This window comes from Manacus vitellinus, unplaced genomic scaffold (genome assembly GCF_001715985.3).
Source record: "Manacus vitellinus isolate BGI_N305 unplaced genomic scaffold, ASM171598v3 scaffold_1_pilon, whole genome shotgun sequence".
Classification (NCBI taxonomy): domain Eukaryota; kingdom Metazoa; phylum Chordata; class Aves; order Passeriformes; family Pipridae; genus Manacus; species Manacus vitellinus.
Window position 1 is genome coordinate 50,510,293 of NW_021939396.1, and position 19,548 is coordinate 50,529,840.

The 19,548-nt window shown below is 37.7% G+C and overlaps 1 protein-coding gene across 6 annotated transcripts in view; it reads left to right on the forward strand.

Moving 5' to 3' along the window:
* The window catches only part of PTPRM (protein tyrosine phosphatase receptor type M), a 351,616-nt gene that overhangs the window by 21,004 nt on the left and 311,064 nt on the right, over positions 1–19,548 (forward strand). For all 6 annotated transcript variants that reach the window (XM_029959314.1, XM_029959310.1, XM_029959312.1 and 3 more), the window contains exon 2: positions 14,146–14,411. In XM_029959314.1, coding sequence (XP_029815174.1) covers positions 14,146–14,411 — 266 coding nt within the window. The remainder of the gene's footprint in view (positions 1–14,145; positions 14,412–19,548) is intronic.

A 19,548-nucleotide genomic window follows, 5' to 3' on the forward strand; every position in this document is an offset into this window, starting at 1 on the left:
ATATGTTTACAAGAATTTTTATTCATATGTTTTCAGTGTGTTCTTAAATTTTTATCTCTCAACTTGTAGATCCGTAATTGTGCAACATGTGAAATAGATTGCTGACGTCTGCTAAGTGTGCATTCGCTTTCCAGTAGACTGTTCTCAATTTTCTGCTCGTCTTTAGCAGATGATAAGAAGGAATTGAAGAATATGACACGTGTAATAAACAGAGAGTGAGCGAGTGACTGAGTGAGTGAGTAGTGCTCAGTGTTCAGATTAACACAGCAGACTTAGCAAACAATCCATTTTGCCTGAGGATCTGGGCTTTTCAGAGAGTGTTTTCTGAGATGTAGTTTTGTTTATAGTTTATTTTCTACCTTTTCTGAAGAAGAGACTTAAGACTCTTAAAGAAGCTGGAAGAGTGGACTTCTATTTCAAAACAAGTCAACTTCCAAAGTAGCTTTAAATGCGTTTAAGGAACCATATCTACCACTAGTTTTTTTCTTTTATTTTTCCATTCCATCTCCAGCTTGGAATCTCAATGCTTCTGTATAGGAAGTATTGTCTAACACACACACCAAGTACACTGAAAAATGGGGACTTGACTAAGTACTAGAGTTGTAGGTAATGCTTGTAATAATAGCTGATTAAAAAAATACCTGGGCTAGAAGTGGAGTTTCTAGTTTGAGTATGTTCTACCACTAATATGATTTCCTTGGCAAATTATTTCTGGTCTGATCACAGGTAAGTCTTTAGCATTTGGTTCAATGTTTTGTTTAGTTCAAACTTCATCTCTAAAACACTTGAAAATTCACAAAATTAAGTTATCTGGGCTTCAAAGGATCACAGAAAAAATTCCAGGAAAACAAACTGTGGTTGTTGCAAGCTTAGTTTTAGTAAATAAAACCAAAATAACATCAGGTTAAATAACTATACTAGGCAGCATAAAAAGGCAACAAGTGAGGTGAGAGAAGAGAAAATAAATGCTACAGTTTCTCTAGTAAATCCAAGTTGCTTGCCTAAAAATAAATTTATATTGCTATGTTTTACTTTTCCCCTTTTTCACCAAGTTGTAGTCTTAATGAAACACATAGTATTTATTATACTCTAAAGTATAATTGAGTCTACAAGTTATTCACTATAAAATTTTCACTTTTCCTTAGTATTTGAATGTAATCTGTTTCATTATGATAATGTTTTATAGTAGAAGATTTTTGTCCCATAAAATGCTGTTGAAGTATAGCTTATCTGGTTATATGAAACAGGGTTTGAATGTAACAACAACAGAAGCTGTGTAGTACTTCAGCACTCCGGGCAGCTCACCCAGTTCTTTTGGGGAATACGGCCCTGTCCTCTGGGAGCCTCCTCTGTCCTCCCAGCAGCCAGGCACAGCTTGGCAGGGGCAGGCACAGCGGGGCGAGGATGGAGCAGTGGCTCAAATGGCAGCCTAGGTCTCGCTGGGGAGACGCCCCTGAAAGCTTAAGTGGGGAGTGACACACCTCCGAAGGGGGGAACTGAGAAGCATAATGCATCATGAGGGTGCCAGGCTAAACTTATTGCAGAAAAGGGCGAGGTGCTAAAAAAAAAATAAATGTTGTTTCAGTTCCCTAGTTTTTGTTTGACTGATACACAGTTATATCCAGGGGATTCTGCTACTCTCTCCAGGTTTCGGCCTAGAAGCTTTTAAAGGTAAGACAAAGTCAATGAAGAAGAAAAGGGTAGAGCATCTGTCATCTTTTAGTTTGGTTTCTGTTTGATTCTGCTTTATCCTGCAGCATATTTTAAATATATGTAAATATACATTCCCCTTTCACAGCAGTGAAAGCACTTATTTATCCCTCTTTCCCAATCAGAATCACTCACATGCCCAAATATTTAATTTCTGGATTAAATTCAGGGCTAAAAAAAAAATTTCAAGGGTTTATGTCAGTGTTGTCCAAACTTTTTTGGCTTAAGCACAGATACAAAGCCTTAACTTTTCTTACAGACCACCAGCCACCCTTAATATAAGATTTATCTGAAAGCACAATACTGAATGGTGCTGAATATGGTTCTTCGTGGTTTGTGTTCCCTATATAATTTGGGAATTCCAAGACTATTGATAAATGCCTGAATATTGTTCAAAAATAAGTAGTTTCAGGGTTTAAGAGTTACTGAATTGATTAGCACTTCCTTCTCTGGGCAAGGGTTAGTTCAGATGTACTACTACTATGCATAGTACATATATCTGCCAATATAATTTTACAGCTTGCAGCTCCTAAGTAGCTGTTTTTAGCTGCTGTTCTTTGTTGACAAATTAGCTCTCATAAAATCAACTCCAGGATTTCTGTATTACTTGTTTGTTTTTTTTAAAAAATTGTGCGTGTCAATACAATGTCATCACAATTAACAATTTTTAAAATAAGCTGTGAAATGTCAGGTTCCTGCAATAGCAGGATATCAGAACTCCAGAAAGCATCATGTAGAAACATTATGCATATACCTTCTCAATTTTAAATCCTATTGAAGCCAAATTAAGTAAGTGTCTAAGTGCTTTCCTGAATGGTACTTAAGCACATCATTAAACCCTTGTGTTAATTAGTCTTAAGCTTTCCTTTTTGAAAAAAAAACCCTTGATCCTGTTGTTCTCTTTAATGACAATCTTAGTTCCTGGGATTGTGAGTCATGGAAACTGGAAGGCTTGTTTCAGGGATGAATCAAGTCCAAATTAATGTTTTTAATGCCTCTCTAGCAGACTAGAACTTGAAAATAAGTACATCAAACAGTATTCTCCGTGGGACTGCACAGGAAAAATGCACTATATAGTTCCATGTGGTAAATATGTTAACTTTATTATGTATACCAGTTAAATGCTTTAGGAATGTTTTCTGCTGTATTTAAGGAGGATACAAGTGGAGACTAACTAGGACGTTGCAAATAGCCATAGTAATACAAGACTTAAAACCAATTCCATCTGTGGCTTGGAAAAAGTCTCTTTAAAAGAGTGAAAAGCGAAATTCCCATTTTATCAGTGTGCAGATGGCTTTGGGAAGTCTGCCGGTTGCCACAGTGAAGGAAATTATTGTGTGAATAAACACAGATAAATTGGCAACCTGCACAGTATTCATTCTTTGTGATGTAGTTTGTGATGTAATCCCTTTTAGATAACAGCTTTTAAAGATAGATTGTACTGTAGTGGTTAATGTGTGAAAAATAAAATAACTAACAGTAAGTATTTTTTCTTCCTGCCAAAAAGGCATTTTTTCGCAAAAAGAGTTTTATTTTAGAGGTGATATTTCAAATATATCGAATCAATAGTTTAATATGTTCTTTAAGGAAGACAATCTTTATGCCTTAAGTATTTTTTTTTCATTTGTCATTCTTCTCTTTGTCATTGCTAAGTGTAACAGGATCCCTAAGAGGAGAAAACCAATGTGGAATATGGCTTTATATACCAATTTGTAGAAAATCATGTCAGCTGCTTTTGTGGCAAAAGCATAAATACATTACAAAAAAAAAAAAAGAGAAAAAGAAGTCCAGAAATGGAGGTGTAATGGGTCTCTAATTCCTGTACAAAATCCAATTAAGGCAATATTCCAAGCTGATGAATGCACATACATGCATATATAAATCTTGGTGTAGACTAGTATTAAATTCCATTTTAAATGCAGATTTTGAATTCATGTTAGTGGGGTTTTTGTTTGTTTTGTGGTTTCCTTAAGATTGAAGTAACAGCCCCAATTGCATATGCTATTCTATCAGTTTTAAAGCTTTCATATTGTTATAATTTAGGTTGACTAAAGTGTATAACTTAGCCTGTGGAAAGTGCAGTAGTTAATCCATTAAGGCTAAAACTGTCTTGTACTTGCCATGGGGTGCACGCGTGCCTCTGTGCTGGTATAATGACACTTTCCTGTGGGACATGAGCTCAGGAGTAAAGGTCCTGAGCCATCCTGTTGCTCATCAGTGAAACCCAGGCCCTGATGTGCTTAAAATTTTACTCAGCAAGTCTTGTCTAAGGTCTCTGAAGTGTGTCTGTGTAAGAAAAATGCTGTGAATACTAATCTGAAGTAATTTGTAGTTTAACTAGGGAAGAAAGCCCACGACTTGTATTTTGGAGTTTCAATGAGTGATTCGGTTTAGAAAAACAAAGCATAAAAGTATATTTTAGAGAAGCCACTGTGATTGTAATTATACTGGTGAACTTCTAATTTCTGAGCAAGATTTTTCATGTGGAAGTAGAAGAATTGAGGCAATACATGGCCCATGCTAAGGGAACTTTCAGATGAATGTATTAAACAGATGAGACAAAGATGGCTGCTTCGATTCGGAAGAGTAGGTTAAACATTACATTGTCACCTACTGTAGATATGTGGAGTTGTTTTGTTTTGTTGGATAGATACTTTGATGGATAATGTAGATTTCTTATGAGTTGTCTTTCTTCACACTCATGAGACCAGGAGTAGATTACTCCAGTAACAGAAAGGCCCTTGAGGCTAATATGCTTCTAAAATTACTGATACGTCAAGCAAGATTTTAGAAGGCTCTATATTGCCATAGGCAATATAGTAATTTTTTGTTTTATGCCTTACAGGTCTGTGGAAGACTGTCAGACATTTGAGTGTAATTCAAAAGATGGATGTTATTTGCATGTGCTTTGTTACTGCAGATACTCATCTGTACAACATCTTAGTTGCAGTATATACACCTGATAGTATTATGATAACAATTTGCTTTTACCAGTAGTTAGGAAATTAGTAATTGGCGAGGTGGCAGAATGATTTCCAGGAAATACTGTATGCAGCAAGTACAATGACAGTGAGCTTTTAAATTAAAAGTAACTTATTGCTGAGGTGTTCTAAAATTTGGAAGAGTATACATAGGTATGATCGTTAGTCTAACATTAACCTAGCAACCTGAAGCTGAAAGAAAATAGAATTTCTATAAATGTTGTAAAGCTCACTGTCTTTGGGCCTTCAGAAGCTTTTTATATTAACCTCTGTGTTTAACAGACCTTTCAGCCTGTCATTGGGAAGAGAGAAGAGCACCAGTAGCACTTAACCCTGTTCTCGGAGATGGCCCTTTTCAGATAAGGCTAACATGCAGGACCAAGCCATGTTCCCCCCCTCCCTCCTTTCTTATATTTACTTCCCCAAAGCTTTTATCTGAAAGCTAACTGGTTTGCCCTAGGAGCTCCCCTGAAACCTGTTAAAGCTGATTTGTGCTTATCTCCTGAGTATTGTTTCTTAAATGCTGAATTGCGTGGTTGAATGGTTTATGAAAATAATGACTAATGTTATTGGTGGTGCAGCAAAGAGAATGTGCTTAGAACAGAAGGGAGACTTTCTGGGCAGCAGCAGTAATTGTTAGCATGTGCTGGTTAGTTTTAAAGATACTTATCTTCATTGACAGAACAACTGTCTCATGCTTTGAATGCCAAGTTATAATAAAATGCAAGTTGATAGGGTAAGCGACTCACTGGAAAACACAGCTTGCCATTTTGTTTGCTGCTCTCACTGCATTTGCAGCTGTTAATGTGGGGACCAAAGGCAGGAGTAAAGTTGGTTTGGGAAGGGGCAAGCTTGGGAGAAATAGAGGGACAAAGGGATAAAAGAGTCTTATCACGTGTATGTGTCTGACCGCTCGGTATGCTGGTGCATACATCAGTATGCCTGATGCTTGATCACCACAATCTGTCCTGAGTTCTTATTAAATCCTATTTCTCACCATCTTGTGCGTGGATGTGCTCTGATCTTCAGTGTGTGTGTGAATGCTGATAAACTTCAAACCAGGCTAACCAGGGAATAGTAGAAGGGATTTGAGTGCCAGCAGCTGGTGTGAGACCGTGGAAGTTGCAGCCTTTTGGGTGTGGGGGCCAGCTCGTGGGGAGGAGCAGGGTGTGGGTTCCTCTAGCAGGGTCAGATTCCCCTTGCCTGGAGAGGAGGTACAGGGTGGGGCTGTCCATGCTGTTTGTGTGAGTGCTCTGTGGGTTTAGACGAATGCTGGTAAAGGCACTTTTTTCTGTCTATATTTGATCTGTGAGGCCATCTCCCTCTCTGTCTGTCTGCCTTTGTTGGGAAGCCTCACCACCAGATGGATCTGGGGACAATGGAACTGCAGCAGCCCTGTGCCCATCAGGATGGAAGACTCATCCTGGACTCTGAGGGTTGCCTTGATTTGGCTGCTCAGACACTTAGTGGGTTTTTTGCCAGTGTTTGTATAATTCAGTTTTTACTTAGAGAAAATTTTACATCTGTTTTTATGTCCTTGTTAAAGAAGCTACATAGCGTCTGATTTAACAGTGATGCAAAGAATCCTACTTGTAGAGCCTCATCCCATGTTTCCTGGAATTTCTTCATTAACAGTTGTTTCAGTTACTCAGGTTTTAATATGATGTGTTCTGTTATGCTGCTCAGTTTGTTTACTGTGTTAAGCACTTCACAGAAGTCTTTTATATCTTTAGCTGCTGTCTTTTTCAGTAGTACTTGCAGTCCCCTCCAGGTGTAAACGCAAGGGTTGGTTTGGGTTTTTTTTTTTAGCAAGGCCCATTTGTTTGTTACAATGTTGATTGTTACTATTTCTGTTCCTATCCTTTAATCCTTTGTATACCCTATCCTGTATTTTGACTTCCCTTATTTTTGTTCAGGGTAGGCTTAGCAGATGTGTCTGGCAGACCTCTTCAATCTCACTGCAGGTATGCAGTCTAAACAATCAACTAGTGGAGCTGTGCCCTGTTAGGAACAAACAAGGCAAGGAAACATCTGTGAGCGTAGCCTCAGAGGCAGGGAGAGAGCCTTTGTGCTGAACAAGTTTTATTCTGTTGGTGATGTTGGAAACTTCATCTCATTTCCTTGAAAACAGAAGGAATACGCAAAAAATTTTTCATGCACATGCTATCATTCTGTGTGTGACAATGAGGTAATGTTTCAAGGTGTCTTTTAAAATTATTTTTTTATGTATGTTATATGCTGTCATAAGTCCATGGTTGGTAACTGCATGCTTTTTGGTTAGGGGAAGTTCTCAGGAGAGAAGAGCATTCCTTCTTTGAGAGCACCTGGCCATGGGAGAAGTTTTTCCATGGAAGAACAGGGCAGGCAGAAATATGTGTGCTGACTGGAGAGCTCACACCTGGGAGGTTTTCTGAAAGTAATAGAGAAGAGACACAAAACTAGGCCAGAGATGATGAGAAGAGGGAAGATTTTTCTGTTGACCCAGAGGAGAACAAGTAGTTTGTTGAATCCAAAAAGGCTATTGAAGGTTGCTACTGTACAGAGCAGGTCTGGAGGAAAAGGGTCCTTGTTGCAAAGCTGTGGGCAGAAAAGGTATTTGTTTTCAAATGGCTGTATTTTACCACTCTCTCTCAAAAGAATCTGGGTTTTCAGACGGAAAACAGTTTGTTCAAGTTATGTTCTAATAAAACATCATTTCTTCAAAGCCCTTTCAGTATTTTTGGTTCACTTTAAAGGAAAAGTGCAGACAGATCTGTCTCAAAGCTGTGGCATGTTTGAGATCCAGTCATAGCATAAAACTTAAAAAATGTTATATCTGGGGAAATATATTAGGTCACCTTTAAAGAAGTCCAGCTGACTGCATCATGAGGAGTCTTGAGAGATTTGAAGAAAACTTGCAACCTTCTGTGGGAAGCTCTCTGTTGTGAGTGAACTGATAAATCAGTTCACAGTTTTAGCATTTTGTAGCACAGTTCTTACTGGCTGTAGAAGATAGTGGTAGAGCTGCCAGAGCATATTGGGATAGGCCAAATGTGGGATGACAGAAATTAAAGTGAAGAAGAAAGTTGTCCTGCACCAAACTTGTCTCTTTGAAGCCCAGAAGGAGCACAGTTCTTTTAAAAGTGAAAAACTCTCCCAAGAAGGTGTACACCTTGACTGATTATCTGCCTGTGGATTTTCTGAGTACAACTCCTTGGAGATTTCATAGCCCACACTGCACATGACCCACCTTATCAGACAGAGGGAGAGTTACTTTGTAGCTGCATTAACCTTGAATTCAGGCTTGTCAGGTTTCCTGTTACCAAAAAAAAAAAAACCAAAAGCCAAACAAAAATTAAAATCTTTCCAGTCATGTTTATGAGTGGAACTGCAGTTCAAATGTGATCCCTTTTCCCCACCCTTCAGCATTAACTAATCTTTGTTCCAAATCAACATTCTAGTCTTTTTCCAGCCTAAACGATTCTATGATACTAGGACTTTGGAAAGATCCACATTGTCTTCTGATTTTAAGTACTTTCAATTAATTTCAGTTAATTGTTTCCAGTATATACCTGCTCCCTGCAGGTATATATTCTACTTAAGTAGAATACTCAACCTGAATTTGACTGTTCCACACCTGGGGAGATGCTTCTGGAAGCTTTGTGTTTAAAAGTCTCCCTGGGTCTGGGTCTGCCTGTTCTGAAGTCTTTTCTCACTTTGATTTCTGTTTTTCCTAAAATGCAATGATTGCATCAGAATTTGAATCTGAAACCTGAGAAAAATCTCTCAGAATTTATGCACATGCAGTTGTTTTCTCTAAGAGCTTGTGAACTTGCGTCTGTCTGTGTGGACCTACTATACATTGCTTGCTTTTGTAAAGAGGTAATATTAGTTATATAAGAAGTAGCCTTCAAAATGTCAGTACAGTGTTTGTAAACATAATAGTCATGACGAAAACACTAAAAAGATTACAGGGTGAGTAGTCAAAATCATTAAATATTGAAAAGGCTTGAAAAAACAAGCAGTATTCATCAGAAAGCAGTGTTTTTATTACTGGCTATTACTGGGAAATATGTGATTTCATGTTTGAGCTTGATCAAAGCAATATCTAACAAAAAATGGGAGATGTATCTATGCATATGAGATGAGGAAAAATTTTAAAAATTGAATTTGGTAAAAGGATTATTAGGCTTATTAGTCTTATTAGTTCTGGTAAAACAATGATGGCATTATGAGTAGAAGTGAATTAATCTTTTCAAACGATATGCAGGACTTATGACGGAATAGTTTAATGGGGTTTTTTTTTCAAGAATTTGAATAGTTGCAAATTTGGAAGATAAACAACTTGAAAGTTGAGATTAATGATGGTTTTAGGATGGGTAATAAGTAATGATTAAACTTATCACATTAAATTTAATATGAGTAAATATTGCTCAAAAGAAGACTAAAAATTCACCTGAGACAATACTGATTTGTAAGCTAATGAGCAGAACTGATGGATGTTAGCTGAGGCACTGAAGGGAAGACTCTCAACTGGCACATCTCATTATGCCAGTTCAGGGGTGTAAGCGGCACTGATGTTTGTGTGCACATACCTGTTGGGTGATGTCATTTGAATGAAAGTTCCAGCTTCTTTAGGTAGTGGTAGTCATGCTTTGAGAGCTTTCTCAAATTACAGCAGCTCCATAATTTGCAAATTTTACCTGAAAATATATTTTCTTTTATCTATAAAATCAGTAAATAGTATGAAAAAATACTGCAGACAAAAATTCTTCTGTTCCAAGCTTTGGGAGTTGAAGTGCCAGGTGGGCTGATATTGAATTCAGGTCTTCTGCTTTCTGCAATACTTGCAAAGTGGTCTGTACACATGAAATACAATAAATAAAAGAACATACATATTGACTTTCCCTTGTCTGAAAGTGGTGACCATTACATTTGAGCCTGACAATTCATCTGCTTATGCACAGCAGTTCCAGAGTCTTTAACAGTCCCATACTTAGTCTTAGACACTCACAGTAGTCACAATCCCTTGTGAGTGATGGCAGTAGTATTGGCTGGCATTTAGGGAATGAGGTTTTGTTAATAAAAGGTAACTCTCTGTATATACCTTCCAACTCAAGCCTTTCTATGATTCTATGAACTGTACAGTCACAGCATTTTTGATACCTTTCTGCACCCTAAGGGTGCTCTCTCAGTAAAGTAATACATAGAATATCTGTTCTTAAAATCAGACTTTCTGCATTCCATCATTTAGCACATTTTTCAAATATTTAGAGTCAAAACCAACCAGTCCTGATACCTAAATAAGTTAAATATCAGTAATTTTTTACTTATATTTATTAGTAAAACTAATCATTTTTCCTCAACCATGTATGAGTAGTGAAAAATCAACAAAGTAGCTCTCTTTGCTCACTAGTGACATTTTCTTCATGCATGAAAAATGATACTGCATTCAATTTCATTGCATTTGACATTCCCAATATAAAAAGTGTATCTTAGCAAGGTGAAAACTTGCAGAAGTGACTGGAAAAATCTCTCTTGTGCCATTCCCATCATTTTTTGTAGGCCATTACGTTGCTTTTCCACTTCTCAGATTTTCTTTTTTAAACATTTTTTTTTTCAGTTCTTTTGTCATGCTTGTGTCTTTTTGGCATCTGTTTATGTCTAATATTTCATTTTCCTTTATGCTTACTTCGCAGAAAATTTCCATTTATGCTGAAGAGAATAACCAGGATATTCTATTGCCCATTTACTCTGGAGTAACTCTATATTTTAATTTTTCAAGTATTGCATCTTCTTAAAATTAATATTTTAATGAACTAAATATTCGCAAAATTAGTGCTGAAACATTTTGCAATAAAGAGTTGTAAACAACAACAGCAACTTTAGGAAATTCACTGCTTTCTTGATTTAAACCCCTTGGCAAAAATTATGACATATGGGTGATTCAGCAAGTTTGTGGACTAAAGAAGCCTAAATTTAATGGATGTTGAGCACCATCAGCTACCTTAGGTGTTATCCTCAGTTAGATTTCAGTGTTAATTTCAAACTATCAAGATACATGTAATGCCTAAACATAGACCTAAGCACTGAACCAAAATAAAACCCATTTAAACATTTTGACTGAAGAAATTATCATAATCCCTATGTTTAAACATGAAAGTACATCTAAGGAAACTAGTAATTTTAAAAAGGAAGATGTTTATAGTAGTATGTGCACTTGTTCTCCTTATGAATGACTACAATTTTATGTGTGCTGCAGTTATTTTTTTGTGTGTATTTGTTATGTCCTCAAATATGTGATATGCAATTCTGGAGAACTGATCCACTGTGAGAAAGTATGCCATGGATTTTTTTTGTTGGTTTTTGGTTTTTGTGTTTTTTTTCATGGCCAAGAACTGTCCCCCCCCCCCTTTTTTTGTGTCAAAATTTAGTGTTTATCTGTGTACTGAGTTTATCCATATGCTTTTGATGTATATAATCCTCTGTCATAGTAGTATTCAGTAATCTAACAGAGGATAGAAGTGAAGTTGAAAATTTCAACATAGCTTAACACTGAAGATAAGTTGTCTTGGTTTGAAAAAAATTGTAAGAAAGATTTTACTGCATTCAATTCACTTTTTGTGACTCACACTGTATAGCTTTAAGTAATATATATGTATATATAATGATTAGAACTAGATGATCTTTAAGGTGCCTTCTAACCCAAGCCATTCTTTGATTATATGATGGTGATTATGGCATTTAATTTTAATACACATTAGTTTTTGGGGTATTTTTCTTGTGGGAAGATCCATAGTTAAAGCTAGGTGTAGAAGCTAAGTTGATCTTTATCAGAATTCACATACTGGGAAAAACTGGTACTGTCAAATCAAGTACTGAATTATATCATGTGGCAACCTTTCAAAGATAAGAGTTAAGGCATCAGCTGGGGGCTTCCATGAAATTTATTATCCATGTTCTCTTTTTGCTTGACCTCAGTGAAACCCACACAGTGTTGATGGCTTACACTTGAAATTAGATTTGCCCATATGCTGATCGTGGTGTGTACCTGGGACTTCTTGTGTGCATGTTTCATGTTCATCTGGTCCACTGGAAGAAGACACCTAAGCATGTATATTCAAAAAAGCACTGCTAGCCATTCTAGGTAGAGCACATTCTTGTACCTGCAGCAAAGGATGCAATTTAAAAAATGAGTAATGTTGCAGATGTATCTATAATCAGTTTTTGGTTATTGGTTAGCTTGAAATGTCTCTGCATTAAGCAGACTGATTTTACATAGCTTAATCTACAGATACTTCAGGATTTCTTTGTCATGCACACAAGGTGTGACCCTTGTTTGGTGCTCTCTTATGAAGCCAGAAGCAGGCTCTTACAGTACAATGTTCCTGGATCCATCATTTAGATTCCTACTTGCTCCAGGAAAGTTTTCCTTAAATTTTGTCTGGAAGATATGTTTAGGCCACAGTAGAAGTTACTATGTTTGATACAGCAAGATATTACAAGTTATTTAATCAACTCTAGGTTTAGAAGGCCACACTAGATGGCTGAATGTCCTTTGGTTTTCAACTTTAAAAGTTCTACGGGTGAAGCTGCTGCTCCACTTGCACCGGAACAGAGGAGACTTCAGCTTCTGAAAGCATTAGTTGGTGAGACTTGCACAAGTGGGAAATCAAATTGCCCCAAAAAGTGATGTGATTTACCTGTCATGACACTGCCAAGTGTCTTATTTCCTGAGATTCAGATGATAGTTCAGTCAAACAATTAAGAGGATCTATTTACATCCTACTCCTCTCATGAACTAGGAAGAGCTTACCAGATACATTTTAGCAGAAACATTAAAACAGCACATCTCAGTGACACACTGAAAATCATGTTATATTTTTCTAATGTCTATATAGCCATTCAAATTCTTTAGTTTCACATCTGTTCTGTAATATGATTATTTTGAAGGTACACTTCAATGAAACGCATTAATAGGCATTGAAAAACAGAGCATAAATTGACTAGCTGCTCATGTGAGGGTTGCTTGAATGTAATTTTATGTGAATACTTTTACATTTCTTGTTGTTTGTTGTTTTAAGCTGTGACAATAATATAAAATTCACACCAACATGCCTTTTTTTAAGCTGTAAAGCTTACTGGTTTGCTTGTATTTTAATTTGTTCATTCTGTTGTCAGCTTTTGAGTATGGGAGACAATTGTCACACTTAGTCAAGTAGCTAGAGTAAGCTGTGATTAGCTAGAGTAAGGCTAAGAAATTGAGAAGGTTTTGGATAGACTCCGTCTGTGTCATACACTGCATCCCACCATCTGAACACATATCATTCTCTTAAATTTCATTACATCTCTTGTGGTGGATTGACCCTGGCTGGATGCCAAGTGCCCTCCCTTTCATCCTGGTCTCAACTTCATTCCTGATTTTCTCTCTCTCCTCCCTCCCGGCAGTGCAGGGGGACAGGAAATGGAGTCTGTGATAAGTTCATCACACATTGTCACTGCCACTCCTTCCTCCTCAGAAGGAGGACTCCTCACAGTCTACTCCTGCTCCGGAGTGGGGTCCCTCCCACAGGGTGCAGTCCTACAGGCACAGACAGCTCCAGCATGGGTCCCCCACTGGTTCCAAGTTCTGCTAGTACACCTGCTCCAGTGTGGACTTCCCATGAATTCACAGCCTCCTTCAGGCATCCAGCTGCTCTGGTGTGGGATCCTCCATGGGCTGCAGGTGGATATCTACTCCATCCATAGACTTCTTAGGCTGCCTCACCATGGTCTGCACCGTGGGCTGCTGAGGGATTTCTGCTCTGGTGCATGGAGCACCAGCTCCCTCCCTCTCCTTCTTCGCTGACCTTGGTGTCTGCAGGGTTGTTTCTCTTACGTATTCTCACTCCTTTCTTTAGCTGCAATTCTGCAGTTTTCTTTTTTCCCACCTAATGATGTTATCGCAGAGGCACTACTGCCATCACTGGTGGCTCACCCTTAGCCAGCGGTGATCCATCTTGGAGCCAACTGGCATTGGTTCTGCCGGACATGGAGGGAGGCTTCTCACAGCTTCTCAGAGAAGCCACATCTGTAGTTCCCCCACACCAAAACCTTGCCAGGCAAACCCAATAAAGACTCGCATATAGAAACACTCCGGTAGTTAAGACCTACAGTTGATTCTGTACTAACATCTCTAGATTTAGCACAGTGCAGATCACTTCAGTGTTTGGGTTTTTCTGTCTCTTCCTTTCTATAACTGTAGGATAAGGATTGCAATATCTACTAGCTTTGCAAAAGAATCTTGAGATGCTTCAAAAGTAATTTGAGATTAAATACCTACAGAATACAAACTACTGTTATGTTAATAGAAGCAAAACAAAATAGATGAATTATTATTATTATTTTACTAATGGTGCTTTAGTTAGAGATCACCATATTAGGAAGAGAAAAATAAAATAACGAAATAATTGAACCAGTGACTTTGTTTTTGCAGGTTCTTTCATGTTGGTTAATACATCTGGGAGATTTGCGGGACAGAAAGCTCAGCTCCTGATGCCCCATCTGAAAGAAAATGATACACATTGTATTGATTTCCACTATTATGTTTCAAGCAAGAGTGGATCTAGCCCTGGCACTTTGAATATATATGTGAAAGTTAATGATGGTCCTATTGGTAACCCGGTCTGGAACACATCTATCACTGGTGCTTGGAACAGAACAGAACTGGCAATTAGCACTTTCTGGCCCAATTATTATCAGGTATGTTTTACTGTTTATGAAATTTTGTTTTTCATAATAGTCACCTGGTTCTTAATCATAATTTTGACTTTAAATCAAAATACCTTTCAGTATGTCTAGTTGATATTTATCTTAATTACTTTTTTGTACATGATGCTAAATGTTTTTACATACATATGGCTGTGTTTATATGTTTATATATATATTTATAGATGTGTATGAAATGCATGCACACTCATGTGCTTTAAATGTGGATGAACTAATTATGTTGAAACAATTTAGAAATTTTGCCATTGATTTCAGTCAATTACCTCTGTTTCTCTGTGATAAATTCACTCATTCTTTCAGTTCATTAGGGATGCTGGAATTGAATGCCAATAATTTTATTACAGTAGAATCTTCAAGTTTGATTCAGATCAGCAATACTTGTTTCTTTAAAACCAGTCAAATCCTTTGAATTTTCAGTTTAAGTCTTTGCTCTGAATGTAATATCCATTTATTCTGTCCAGTAGTAAACATAAATATAATAGTAGCTGTCATAGGAATGGAGTTCTGATTGCATCCTAGAGATTTAGGGAGAATTTCTCTTGACAGTTCCTTAGGGTGCTGCTTTTCTGTAGGAAGGTTTACAGAATATACTGATATTTACTGTTGTGTAGTAGTTCAACAGGTTTTCTCCTTCTTCCCATGAAAGCATAGTCCGTATCTGCACAAACAAGTAATGTGGTGTAATAAGAGCAGACCAGTAAAACACAGATGTTATTGAGGCTCCTCCATCTTCATTTGCAGTTTGGAAAGTTTTGTTTGGATTTTATTTGGTCCCTTATACTGAACATTGTCACCATAATTATGGCGTGAAGATTTCTGAAGAAAAGCTGTCCCAAAGATATGGGTTCTTTGACTGTAGACCTCCCTAGGAAGTACAATATTGCTCTTCCACCATGTTTTTCCAGGGGGGGTCATCTTAATTCCTACATCAGTGCCCTGATTATCAGTGTCATGTGTAGCAGAGTCTTGCTTCTGTTCCTGCCTGTGTGGTTCCAGGTGACTAGGTTTCTCATGATGAGTTTGTCAGTGTTCACTCTGAGGTACTCTAGGAGGTTATAGTGGACTTCTTTCTGTAGCTGCAGCAACTGATATATGAGGATGTGTCTCAAGTGAACTGAACTCATTCCTTTTGAACCCTTTTTCTTCTAAGGAAAAAAAAGAAACTGAAGGACTTCCCAGAGTTTTTAGCGCTGTGATTGTTTCACCTGCAATGAAACAGAAAGTTCTGGTCCAAAAGATGAGTTTGGAGTGGCAGGATCATATTACTCTTGGAACTTGGGATACCTGTCAGTGGATGCAATACTTGAAGACCCAGGAGAACACACTCATTAATTTTCCCTGGCCTTCTGTCGTGTGTGGCTATGTTGTAGAGGGGTTATTCACAGGGTCCACATTTGTATCCAGTGTTCTGCCCAAGATTGCTAGGAATTGCTACAGCTGCATTGTTGGGGCTTCCTGGAGAGGATTCAGGGTAAGCTTATGAACATCTCATCAAACTTCATGATATTGATCTCCTATACTTGGCTGCAGGCTCGACAAGATAATACTAGTGCCTTTTCCAGGAGGGCAGGCATATTAGCAGAGCTGAGGTTCACTGCAGCCATGTGGGACAAGCTGTATCCTACCTGACTCTGGAGCATGAGGCTATATCCTGATGACAGAGTCCAAGCGTGGTTTAGCCATACCTTTACATCTCTCAGGCTGAAAGATTTTGTTGCCTGTCTGAATTTAAGGAGTGTTTAGATGATGCTCTTAGTCATATGGTTTGGCTTCAGATAGTATTGTGAGGAGCAGGGAGTTGGAATTGATGATCTTTAAGTATCTTTTCCAACTCAAGATACTCCACGATTCTCTGGCCTTACAGCAAGACCTCACATCACCAATTTGATGCCAGTGTTGAGAACACCCTCCAGTGATGCTAAAAAGCCTTTCTATGTTGCCTGAAGTAGTGAGGACCAGCCTGTGTGGTTAGCCTCAGTGGATGGTGGGAGAAGAGTATAGAGCATCCCACAGACAATTTCGTGGCAGACATTGGATATAACTTTGAGCTGTTTGTAACATGGAATCTACTGGAGGGTTTTATGAACATGCTGGGTCATTCAGGAGCACTGAATACTGGGCAAATGTGTGAATGTGTCACTAATGCCCAAGTCTGGACCATAATGTCCCCATCTGTGGAGTGAATTAGTGGAGGAGCTTTCAGTTTCCTTCTTCTGAAAAGAGTCTGGTTTTTATGCAACAGAATTGCTCTGCAAATCATCAGTCAGTAAAGAGGAGGGTTGTGTTGCAAAGCCTCACTGTAACTCTTAACCAAAAGGCTATGTGGACTGGGGAATTTTAATAGAAGCAGCATTGACTCTGACTATTAATTTTAAGGTAAATTAACATATTCATAAAAATACATACAAGCTCCGACAGTTTCAGATGTTATTACTAATGTTATTAGTAATAATCTATATCAGATTTCTAACAGTGTGATACATCTAACTGATGTCTGAGTAATATGGGCACTTGGCCACAGAAATAGAAAGATAACCTTTCTCGTCCTCTTCCTCCTTGAAACCTGCCATCTGAACTGTTCGTCCTTATTTGTAGGTGAACCCTTATATGCTTGGATGGGGTACTGCAGTTTGGCAAATTACAATGCATTATCTGATATGTAATAGGTGCCTGAACCTGTCAGTCGTGGGTTCCATGTGCTCTCTTTACTTCTGGAAATGTAGAAATTCTTGCATTATCTTTCTTTCACTGAGGAGTACAGTAAGTTGTTTTCTTTGCATTTGCTGCATCTAATCTGAAATAATACCTGGTTAGGTACTGCAATTTAGCTGATGTGCCAAAACATCTTATGCTATGTTAATATCCATGGTGATGCAAGGAATCACTGTTAAATACTGTTTAACTTCACTGGTTTTATTGTAGATAAGCTAATTTACTCTTGAGGAAGTGCTGTCACTACTTTGACAGCTTATGGTCAATTGTCTCCATTTTGGTTGCCTGCATCCTTTCAGAAATCTGTGATGCAATTTCCTCACTCACCTGCTGACACTTAGGATTTTTCATTGTTTCTGAACTCTTCCTCCATGTTCACAGAGTCAGTTGTGGGGGGAGGCAGCTGTGCAAGCAGCTGGGAGAAGGGCAGGAAGAGGAGAGTATATGTGCATCTTGTGAGAGTGTGCCTCCAAGTTGGGTGACAGCTCAGATGACTGCATGAATGGTGGGAGAAGGCAGAGGACCCATCTGACAGGTGTACAGTACCCAGTCTGTTTCCTAAGCTGCTATTCATTTGATTCCTAAACTCCAACCTCTTTTGGCACAAATCCATGTTTTCTTCACAAAACCTCCAAAATGTACAAGGCTTCCTCCCAGTGATTTTCGAAGGTTGTCTGGCCTTATTGAACAAAATTAGGAGAAGTCCACTAAGAAAATTTGTAAGGACCTTTTAGCTTCTTTTATATGAAGGATGATAAGTTCATGATGAGTAATCTTCAGGAGAAGACGTGGCATTAGTAGATGAAGGGACAAAGCAATGTAATCATTCTTTGTTGTGTTTTAAATCTCATAATCCGTGTATCCATCTGCATGTCTGTGAATGCCTTATAATTCCATTCCATTAATGGAGCACATACAAGATGTCTAGCTGCAAATGAAACCAAAATGTACTACAGAACTCTGAGGACCAGTTATATATGATAACATTTCAGAGTTATTTATACAGTTGAGAATTTTTAAAAACACAGTGTGATGTGTCTGTTTTGCTGTTGGTTTATGAAAAACATAGGCGAAATAACTCCCGCTAATGGTAGCTGACTGCAAATCAGATTAGGTAGTATGGAGTGAGTTTTAATCCAACTTCTAAAGATTTATTTGTTTAAACCATGTATTATGAACGCGTACATGCAAAGCATTCAAAAGATTTAATAATTAACAGTACTTTATTATTGTATCGCCAGTTGTCCAATACCTTTCAGGTTGGGTTTACATTTAGAATTGACTTTGTAGAATTAAAGTCTTTGAAAAAAGTAATTACTTTCTTTTAGTGTACCCTTTTCTTTTTACTAGATATTATTTGTGTGTGTTTCACCCTGTGCGAAAGATGTATTATATATATAAATCACAATTATAACCTGCAGGTAAGAACATTAATTGTTCTTTACTTACAGATTATTTAAACTTAAATTGTCAAGTATTCTGATGATTAAGGATATATTTAATTCCATAATTAATGGTCTTCTAAGTACCACTGTTTAACATCTGCCACTGATATGTCTGTGTTGCAGTCCAGTTAGTGATTACCGTATAGTTGCACTAGCATGGATTCAAGCTTCCAAACACCTTCTGAGGGTCAAAGATAATCAGCACAGCTTGTTCTTTTCTGCTGTGCCTCCTGGTCTCTGAACTATTTGTTTTGAAGCGGCTATATTTCTACAGGAACTAGTTCTACTTTTGTATTATAAAATCGCTTTAGGAGTGCTCCCCTGAGGGAGCATTACCTTCCTCTTTTTATCATTGGTCATGGGAGAAATTGTTTGCTTTACTGAGCTATTGTCTGCTTGGTGCATCTTAAGCAAGAGCATCATGGACTATATCATACCTTTAGAGACAGCCTGCAAACAAAACAAGGTTTCATATAATTGCTAAGACCTTCACCTCCTCCTTACTTGCATAGAATTAGAATGTATACAGAAAAAGAGGACTAAACGTGATGTAGATTTCTATGGTTAGTGGTGAGATTGCTTTTAGATTTTTGGGGAGCAGTGTTAGCAGGCTGAGAGGTTCTAAAATTACGCTTTGACAAATAAATCCTGAAAAGGCAGCTCCTCTAGTCAGGAGAGGGTGGGAGTATTTGAGGCTTTTTTGGTGTATGTTTTTATTTTCTTCTAGGTTTTGATTTCTTTTTCTCATTTCAATTTCTTAGCAGGAATCTGTTGATTAGCAAATCTGTTCATTTCAGGGTTATTTTCTTGTTTTGTGTGTTTGGGGTGAAGGAGTAATTATTTTTTTTTATTTTTCCCTAGATTAGTTAATGATTCTCAGACCAATTAGTAGTATTTAAAATATATTTTATGTTTTCGAAGTATTGCCATTTTGGAACATTACAATATGCAAA